The sequence below is a fragment of the Etheostoma spectabile genome, chromosome 14 (genome assembly GCF_008692095.1).
Source record: "Etheostoma spectabile isolate EspeVRDwgs_2016 chromosome 14, UIUC_Espe_1.0, whole genome shotgun sequence".
Lineage (NCBI taxonomy): Eukaryota > Metazoa > Chordata > Actinopteri > Perciformes > Percidae > Etheostoma > Etheostoma spectabile.
The window spans coordinates 15,085,250-15,095,761 of NC_045746.1; the positions used below are offsets into that span (position 1 = coordinate 15,085,250).

General features: G+C 39.6%; 1 protein-coding gene across 13 annotated transcripts in view; it reads right to left on the reverse strand.

Moving 5' to 3' along the window:
- The window catches only part of LOC116701234 (sodium bicarbonate cotransporter 3), a 45,846-nt gene extending 37,882 nt beyond the window's left edge, over nt 1-7,964 (reverse strand). For 12 of the 13 annotated variants that reach the window (XM_032534821.1, XM_032534829.1, XM_032534828.1 and 9 more), the window contains exon 1: nt 7,755-7,964. In XM_032534821.1, coding sequence (XP_032390712.1) covers nt 7,755-7,796 — 42 coding nt within the window. In that variant the 5' untranslated portion in view covers nt 7,797-7,964. Of the gene's footprint in view, nt 1-766; nt 986-7,754 lie in introns of those variants that run through there. The other variant, XM_032534818.1, reaches the window with a different exon arrangement.
- Between the last annotated feature and the right edge of the window lie 2,548 nt (nt 7,965-10,512).

Here is a 10,512-nt window from a genome sequence, read left to right on the forward strand (position 1 = left end):
ATATATATATATATATATATATATTCACTTTAAACTATATTAACCTAATGTTTAAACCTCTGGTAAGGAATTTCATTCAGCAGAAAGATTGGAAAACAAATAGATACCAATCATAGGATGGATGATTGGATTGGATGTAATCAATACTCCAAAACATGCACACACTTGGCAGACCAACATTCGCACAGACACAAAGATGCCTCACTAATATTTTCCTCCTGATTTTAACAGTCCCCCTTTGCATGCTGCTCTTGCTCTGATCATACAATTGTTTTGCACTTTTGTCAATTTAGCAAGACTGGATGGGAAAAAAAGTATTACATTTAATTTCACGTCGGCCAATAACCGTCATCTCTATTGACAGCATGCTCCTTGTTTGCATTCAGCTACCTCGGCAGACCCTTTTTCACCCTCCTCTCCCTAGCACTCCTCATCTCTCCTTTATCTTCCTTCCTGTTCTCCTTGTCCCGCTCGTTCAAGCAGCCATAACTGTCTGTCGGTTTCCTCTCATTCCTGTTACTAAAGGCAATGAAAGAGAAGAAAGGAAACGTTTCCATTTCAAGAGACATGTCCAATGAGGCATCAGCTTTTCTGTACTGACCACCTGCTACACTCATGAGTAAAGACCACGACACTAATCTAATCTACCGTAGATGAACCGAAGAGGGCAAACCAATATAAAACACAAACATACGATTAACGCTGCACACACACAAACACACACACACACACACACACACACACACACACACACAACCAGACGTACCTTAAGCACATGCTCCCCTTCACCCTGTCCGTCCATTTAGACTAAAACAGCCACAAAGCAAAGGCAGCAGGGATATTAGCCAGTTCCTTGTGACAGCTATCTCTGTTGTAGAAGGTGTGTGTGAGCTAAGCGCTAACAGAGACACTGTCGCACTCGTCTGTTCCCCCTTCCTCCGCTCATCTTTTTATATAGAGAGAGAAGGAGAGAGAGGGAGTGAGCTGCTTCTGAACACGCATTGCTCTGCTCTACCCTGTCAGCCCGCTCTTTGCTCAGCAGCCAATCCCACCATGCCATCATGAATATTTTATTTGCCCAGCCAAGAGTTTAAAAAATGCACACATACAAACCACCACACGGTGGACATACACACACACTTGGAGGACATTCAAATGGTCACCCCCTGAGGTATTCAGGTCAAAAATAAAGTCCCACCCCCAACATTGATAAATAGAAATAAGCACACGTATGAGCTTGGCATTCCCAGAGGGTGCAATGAATTGAAAAAGGACAGATAGCTGTGTATTCATTGAGATTCCAAATGCCTTTGACTTTGACATTCACAATCCTCATGTCCTGAAGGTTGCACATCTTTCAACAACCTGTAATTTTACAAAGAACTATGGCTTATTTGTTTTCTGTCACAACTGTTGCATCAGTAGGTCAAAAAGAACATACCGGTATTCCTGAAACCTAAGTATTAAATATTTTTTAATTGGAAAATTGGATCTCAGTCCAGTCCAGAGATACCCTTTGGATGATCCGTAACAGTGCCAGTCAGTTCCGAGTAGACTAACCACAAAACCATCAAGGTATTACAAGTTCTCAGAGCCCCGGGTGATGTCTTAAAATAGCTTTTTCCCCCAGAGTAACAGTCCAAACCCTTAAATTATACAGTTTATAGTAATGTAAGACCAGGAAAAGCAGCAAATCCTCACATTTTAGAAGCTTGAACCATCAAAAAAAGTTTTTTGTTCTTGATAATTGACTTGTTCCTCTTTTAACAACTTTTTACAGAATTGTAAACTGGCAAACTGTGTAATTAAGAATACAGTATGTGTCAGCTTGTTTCTTTTCAAAGCAATACATATGAATAAATCATTAAATACATACACAGAGTTGACCAGAACAACCATTATAAACTACTGGTGTTGTCAAGAGCTGCCCAATTTAAAGGAACACTCCATCGTTTGTTGAAATAGGGTTTATCACAGTTTCCCTTAGCTGTAGATAGGTGGGCCAATGCATTTTTTGGTCTCAGAGCATGCATTGTTTTAGTCCTGTGCAACACTGGCAGCGCAGCCGCTAGTTAGCTTAGCGTAGTGAATGCATTCCTATGTTGCTGGTTAGCATGTTGTGAGTAAAAGTGAGCCACTAAAAAAACAACCTAATTACTTCTTGTGGCCTGCGTATTCACAACGAGTACAAATAGCAATGCAGATTAAGACTTTTGATAGCGCTGCAAAAACTTTGAATGTGTCCCTAACTGCAGTCGCAAAAACCATCAAGCGCTACAACGAAACTGGCTCACATGAGGACCGCTGGTGACACTGTTCGGGAGTTATTCCAAATTGTAGGCATACTGAACCACCATGGCTACCACAGCATCAAGCAGCGACTTGCCATCCCATCCGGTTTGCGTTTAGTTGGACCATAATTTATTTTTCAACAGGAAAATGACCCCAAACACACCTCCAGGCTGTGTAAGGGCTATTTGACCAAGAAGGAGAGTGATGGAGTGCTGCACCTCCACAGTCATTGGACCTTAACCCAATCGAGATGGTTTGGGGTGAGCTGGACCGCAGAGTGAAGGCAAAAGGGCCAACAAGTGCTGAGCATCTCTGGGAACTCCTTCAAGATTGTTGGGAAACCATTTCAGGGGACTACCTCTTGAAGCTTATCAAAAGAATGGCAAGAGTGTGCAAAGCAGTAATCAGAGCAAAGGATGGCTAAACGCATTGAGTGACAAGGTGTGTCCAAACTTTTGGCCTGTGTTGTGTAGAAAAATGCTGGGCCTTGGAACGATGTAGTTTAGGGCCCCTGGTATAAGGGGTCTAAAAGAAGAAGACATTAAAAAAAATTGTCCCCAAGGACAATTTTAACAATTTTCTTTATCTTATTCATCACTAAATTCACTTCTGGGAACGTTTCAGGTGAAATGAACTGTTTAGATTTTGAACATAGAAAGTATTGCAAAAATTATTGCAGAACTGACAATTTGCTTCAAAGTTTTCAGAGTTGAGAAGCTCCATAAAGGGATGCGACAGCCACCTAGCGCCTGCCAGTCATGCTCTGAGACGCTGCTGTAAGTTGGAGGTCTCTCAGACCGCTCTCGTAAATAAGAGGTTTTTATTTCACACGGATCGTCTGGATAAATATCACAACATATGTTGATCATAAGATCAACGGGAACCTGTGGTTATCTGTCTTTCTATAGATAAACTACACACGCACACATGCTTGTTTTGTCCAAAACCGAAAGTCTAAGAATTTAGCTTAGTATCCTAGACAGAAAAAGCAGCAAATCCTCACATTTTAGAAGAGAATGGAACATTTTTGCTTGAAATTGACTAAAATGATTAATCATTATCGCAATAGTTGCATTCTTATTTTTTATTGTCAATCAACTTTAGTTGACTTATTGCTTCAGCTCTCAACATATTCTTCATTCATAAAGCCACCTATATTATCCACTAAGGCTGAAACGATTCCTCGAGTATCTCAAATAATTTGATTACTAAAAATCCTCGATGCAATATGATTTGCCTCGAATCATTGTTTAACCAATGTTACCAACGTTGTATCGCTCACAGTGTTTCCGCACACTGCTGGCGACACATGCCATGAAGACTGACGGCGAAGATTACAAAATGAAGAGTGAGAGCGTAAATAGTGAGGGGCTAAGAGAAGAGACAAACTGGAGAAAATGAAAGAAAGTGTCCAAAGTTTGGAATCAGTTCAAAGGTAATTAAAACAAAAACTCTGTACAGTGTGTCTAAAATGAAACTAGCTTACCACATCCAAACACGCCAAGTGGCGTGTATGTGTACGCCTGCTGTATACAGTGTAGACATAGACGTGGATAGCTCAAAATGCATACAGATAACACGCCACTTGGCTTAAGACAGTTGGAGTGTATATTTACACGAAGTCACGATGCCATGTTGAACTTCTGAAATCATCCATTCCACGAAGCGAGGCCGACAAAAGTAAATCACAGAGTTATATGGACAATGAAACTACACCAAACACAACAACCAAAAACAAAGGCAAGAAAATAGTAGTGGTGTAGTAGTAGTAGTGGTGGTGACCACGATTTGATCTAAAGAGCCGATTTGTTGACTATCCCTTCGGAAAAACAGACTGTTGCGCACCATTTTCTCTCACTTTCTCTTCACGAAGAAACAGCTGATCAACAATCTACTAGCATAAGTGTAACAGAGCTGTGTGACATTATAATTAAAATAAAATGAATGAAAATAGGTTGAGTATAATTAATATTGACATATAGGCCTATATACAGATCAGTCTCAGATTGAAACTTGTTGTTCTGAAAGTTAAGTTGTACAAGTTAAGGTAATGTTTATGTATATTTAATGTATGCCTTAGTTTGAGGTTGTTATAGCATTTCAGAAAATATTTTCTTTAAAAATAATGTAATATGTTACTTAAATGCACTACATATATTTAGTTTTTTGAGAGACGATATTGTAAGCAATGTAGGCTATAAAATTTTGCTTTTTCCGAAGATTTAACCAAACTCTATTGTAATATAGTAATAACTTGTAAATTATTGCTCTTCATTAAACAAAAAATATTTCTTATCCAATTACTCGATTAATCTATGGACTAATTGGTAGAATACTCAATTACTAAAATAATCGATAGCTGCCGCTCTAATATCCGCTTCTTGTAAGACAAGACAGAAAGCTCTTTTTAGTGCAGGGTTGCGTGTTTACACAGAACAAAGATTAACTTCTCAGTGTCTCAGAAGCTAGACTCCCAGGTTATATCAGCACTCAACGGAAAACCACTACCAACTATCAAGACTCAGACCACACTTAGCAGCACAATGGGGTTGATGAGTTGTTGTTTTTTTTAAGTTTTCCTGTAATTGGATGAGCTTTCAAATCCTCTTTGTACACGGTAGACTATGCATAATACCATGTAGATTAGTACAATCCTGGGAATCCTGGGTCCTTTGATCTGGTGTTGTTGGTGTTGCTGTCTTTTACATAAATAAAAATGGACCGTTTTGACATTGTTTTGAGGAAATGAAAGACACTCTCCCCTTCCTCCATAGCTTCTTTCTAATCTACAGAACAGCTTGAAAATGTAACTGCATTAAATTGTGTTGAGGTCAGGCACAGAGAAGTTAGAAAAGCTTCGTAACTATTTTGCCTCCAAGTGGACAAGCAAAAGAATCGCAAAATCCTATACAACTTGTTCTTTGAGTCAGAAATAAACAACAGGACAATACTAGCTGTGTCAATTTCCAATTTACATAATAGAATTTATTAATCATTGCCTCTAAAAAGCACTTTAAAGCTTGTGGCCTGTTCAATCTGTTTAATCGCATCCTACTTTCTACAAGTACATTACATTCTCACAGAAAGTAGATTGGGTACAATATAAACAAACAGGCTCTCTGTTGTGTACACCAATTAGCCTATAGCTGGGTATGGCAGGAATTATTTTTTGTTATCGTATTATCTTGATAGTGTAGCTGACACAGCAACATTAGACTGGTAAATAGCCTTATACTGTGTAATTACCCATTCAAAGCAACGTCGTACTATGAGTAAGCTTCATAAAACACTCACTAACCCTGGCAGTAAGTGCTGAGCCAATAATAGTTCTGTTCATTGAGCCTACCGGCCGGATAAAGCCCTTTATCACTAGTGGAACAGCAGGACGCAGAAATCCCTCATCTCCTGGCAAGCTGACAAACACCTGAAGTAAAATCCAACGAAAGCTCAATGCAGAGCCAAATTAGTATAGTCAATATAAACGGCGGTCAGGACATCAGTGACAGAAAGTGTGCATTTAGTGAACAAAATACAACAAGTGGACCAAACGCAAAGAAATGGAATCATTTAAGGTTATAACCCTTCTGCTTTTCTTTCAGTGTCTTAAGATCCTCAAGCTTTCCACTGCCCACCCATCTTTGCGGTATAAATTTGAAACCAGATGGTCCATTAGAATAGGTAGTACCAATAAGGCCTAAATCTTTGGCCACTAAGCACTCCTAGTAAAGGTTAAAGTACCAAGCAAAACACAAGCGGAGAAAGATGTTCATCTCCCACATTGAGGCTAATACAAGTCACAAAGCCCTCTAAGTAGCCTTCTCTAAATGCCACAAACACAGCCTAAGATGATATCCGGTGGCATAAAGGCAGAAGAACAACAAACACCACAACTCAATGACATTATATGGCATGTGTTCATTCTTGGTATGACTCTAAAACACTTGTGTTCCATGGATAAATGAACAGATTTGGTGCCAAACTATAACGGCTAACTATTTTAGTTGCAGTTTGAGATCTTCATTGTTCAAGACCATTGCTTAGGCCAACAAGGACAGCAATGTTTCACTTTCAAAGTGACAACCAACAAACATATACACAATAACAAGTTACTTGTGAAAACCAGATTTATCTGTTTGAAACATGCACTCTAGCTGAATAACCCACTCAAAGGTTAACAATGGTATGTATTTTGGGATGTGCATTTTGATGGGTAAATAGCTAAGGACCCCAGAGACTTTATTTGGCATCAAGGAGTTGAATGTCTGCCTTGAGGGTCCTGTGTCACAGTGAATGCATTGACTGCCATGGCTGGGGAAGAACTCCTTTCCATTGGGAAGACAGGGGTCAAGTTTCCTCACACACACACACACACACACACACACACACACACACACACACACACACACACACACACAGAGAGACAGAGTAGTGGTCAACCCTACACCAGCATTGATGTCAGACAGTCAGCAGGCATTTTAAACTTAGCTCAAACTGAAACCAGTTTCTTTTTTGGGCTTGTTAACACTGCTGTATGTTTGATGCTCATCATCCCATCTGTGACTGTAAAGTTACACCCAACAGACAGGATGTGGGTCTACTCTCACCCACAATTCACTTAAAATATCACATTGAAGAGTTTGGTGGATGTAACCTACACTTCACTTGTCTGATAATTGCGCATTACAATTTAATTTCCAGTTTCAGCTATTTTCCCTTTCTAGTGGCACAATAATTTCACACAGATTTGCAGCACTTCCTGACTTGGAAATGTCTTACAAGTAGGCTGATCTATTTTGGGCGCATATTATATGCACATTTGCCTTTTATTTCTGTAAATGTACCAGCAGATCTTATCATCCGACTAGCTGGGACACATATTATCAAGTAACGGACGGGTGGACCTGTTGAGGAAGGTGAGGGGAAAATGCTACAAAGCAGGTAAAGCTATGTAACGTTAATTATATACAAAAAAACTATTGTCAAATTTACTCAGGCAACACCAAATGCTTATATTTAGTTATGTGTAACTTACGTTGTAGTTTATTAAAGTGCGTAGACAAACAGCAAATAGGAAATCTTTTTATTTAACTAGCTACGGTTAATAACGTTAATAACGTCACTGAACTGGCTCGTGCCGGATAACGTTATCGTTCTGAAAACGAGTGAAGATGAACTAAAAACATCTGGGCAGGGAAACACATTTCTATAAAACATATGTTTGAATGAACACATTCGCTGACTTTAACGAGAGACCTTAACACAACTTGTACCAATGCCACGTGTCAGAATTTATAAAAAAAAAAAAAGCCGGCTAACAATAGCACACCGCCGGATGGTGCCTCACTAAATCTGACTCCCAAGCATCACTAGTAATTCTGCGACTGCTTGGCAAACAAGGAGCAAACACGGACAAAGAGCCACACAAATGGTAGCTAACGGTTAACTGATGGGCGGGTACTTACTGCTCTCAAAAGAGGCCTCATTTGTTCCGAAGGTTCGTCCATTTCACCTGCCGCCGGTCTTCTTTCCACCGTTAGCTGTTTTATTTTTAACAGTTGATTTAGAGATGCCGGTGACACTTGTGTGAACTGTGAAGACTGGCTGGCCTGTCCTGTGTGCTTTCCCGAACTACCCGGTAAGGAAACGCCTCTAAAATGATTGACAGTGATTGATTGCCAATTCACGTTCAATACCCGGCGTTCACAGCCAATCAAATCCAAATACGTAACGATGAGGGCGGGGGCTATTTTCCTTGTCGCTTCAAAGTCCCCAGCGAGCTTCTTTTTTTTTTAGCTCCGTTAAAACTGCTGCGACTGCTAATGCTTCTAATCATTTCAAATGTAAGTTGTACAGACGAGAATTGTTGAGATACACACATCTTTATTTAATGTTTTATATCTAAACTAACCCATACAGGAACAGATTACACATCACATATATTTCTTTCTTTTTTTTACTTTAGAATGTATTACATTTTAATGTATAATTTTACAAATGTAGCCTATCTTTAATAATCAAGAGTAGTAGTACCCTATGTAGTATATATGTTTATTGTGACTTAAAGTTGTTCATTTTAAATGTAGGGACATCACAAATGTTTGATGACAGGACATAAGAGAGTAATGTATTAAGTTTGCTAATGGCTAAGCATTCGCACACCAGATTTTTGAATCTACATAGACTTACTTTATATAGGCTTACTGAAATGTACGGGATTACTGTAGATGTGGTCACTTATTGTGATAAATAATAACATGGCCTATGCCTGCACATTCTTTTATATTGGTAATACTTTACATTAACATCGGTGTGGGCTATTTGAGATGTCAAATTTTTTAAATGACCAAAAGCTAAATCTTTGTCTTGAAGTCGGAGGTCAACAATCACTGTCTATCTTTTCATCTGTTGGGATTATGTTGGTTTACTAACCTGATTTTTAGTATATAATACAAAAATTTGCACAAATATAAAACGACATCCTCTTTATTATCCTACACTCTCTTGACATAGGTTTATCATTCATCTTCCATAAAACCATCATAATTTATCGTGTATTAGAATTGATACTGTGTAATAATTCATTTTCACCAGCAGATGGCAATGCTGTATCAACCATTTTTCTCACGTAAAACAGCAGTTGGCTGCCAGAAATGTACATATTTAATTCACTCTTTAGAGGTAATACTTTCAGTTCTCTTTCATTCTTTATTACTATGTATTTGTCTTTTAGGCTACATAACTGATTAAGTGAAATCACCCTAGACACCTAACTGACTTTTTAAACCATCAAAAAATGCTTGATGGAGCACAAACAAACATTTAGACATAAGAATGCATTTTGAGCCTTGGTTTACATTTGGGTAGGTTTTGTTGGTGTGGATACATGATGGAATGCTCTTGGGCTTTGAAATTACCTTTATTTCCTAGCCAAGGAAGAAACTGTTGGACAACCCTTCTTTCAGAGCAATGGAGTTTAGCACATACTTTAAAAAATACAAAGATAACTTATGCCATAATTACAGTGAATACTCTTAGTCACTAGCATTATTTCAAAATCACTTTGTGATCATGTCATACATTGTATTGCAGTGGTGTACAATTAGAATATAAATGAGGCAGGTGGAAACAGCAAAAGTAGTTTGTTCTTTTAGAAGATGGGTGTTTTCCTCTAAATAGAGCCTGCTCCTCACCCACCAATCAACCTCCGGCATAATCACGCAGCAGCTCAGAAATAGAACTGCGAGGTGGGAGATCAAACTATCACCTCTTAATTGTACCCCAAGTCTTAAAGATGCTGAGAGCCCATTAGCGCACAAAGAAGAGTGCTGTGTACTGCTCCTGAAACATGCATCTGCATAATGCAGCTGGGAGATGAGTCAGAAGTTAGACAAGTGGAAGAAGCACCACACTGACATCCACCTGTGCTGGGACTCACGTAAAGAGATGCAGACTGCAAGGTGTGGGGATGATAAGAAAGAAAGTTCTCTCTTTTAAAGAGAGAGAGAGAGAAGAACAGTAGAACGAGTGTAGATGTACTGAACTTACTGTAGTGGAAGAATTCCAACCCTTGTCTCCTAATTTGAAATGTAATATCCAGAAGTAAAGGCTGCAGAACTTATAGAATATGTGCAAAGGTTGCACAGATATTTTCTTTAAGCTTTGAGCAGCAAGAGGCGACAGGTTGGAGAGAGTAACATGTAAGGCGCCAGCAACCAAATGAATATTGACTGTGTCATGTTTTGTCCCAAAAGCTGTAGAAATTATGAGGCCCTCTTTCCCAGAAGGTTTAGTAAATTATGTTTTTTCTCCAGTGGTGAGGCCTTCTGACGGTGTCAGGAGAGAAAGAAGAGAATGTACAATTCCCAAATCTGTTGGAGCTCTCCATCAAAGTGCCAATGCATTGATTTTGACCACAGATCTTTTCCATGTGGCTGCCTCTGCACGCCTTACCCAAAACATTGCTCTCAAGATTAGGGTCTTGGGGGAGCCTTAGTGCCCCTGAATCCTGTTCAACTCCTCCGGGACACTCAGAGGAGGGGGGTAGTAGAGGCCAGTGACCAGCATGGTGTACCCAAATCGACTAAAGGATGGGTAGATGGTGGGAGGGGTAGGTTGGGGTGATGGTAAATGGTGGTGGTGGTCAGAAGGGGAAGGTGGGAAGGGGAAAAGAAGGGGGGGTCCAGCCTGTTGAGGTGCGTCCCACTGCCCTCCAGAGGGAAC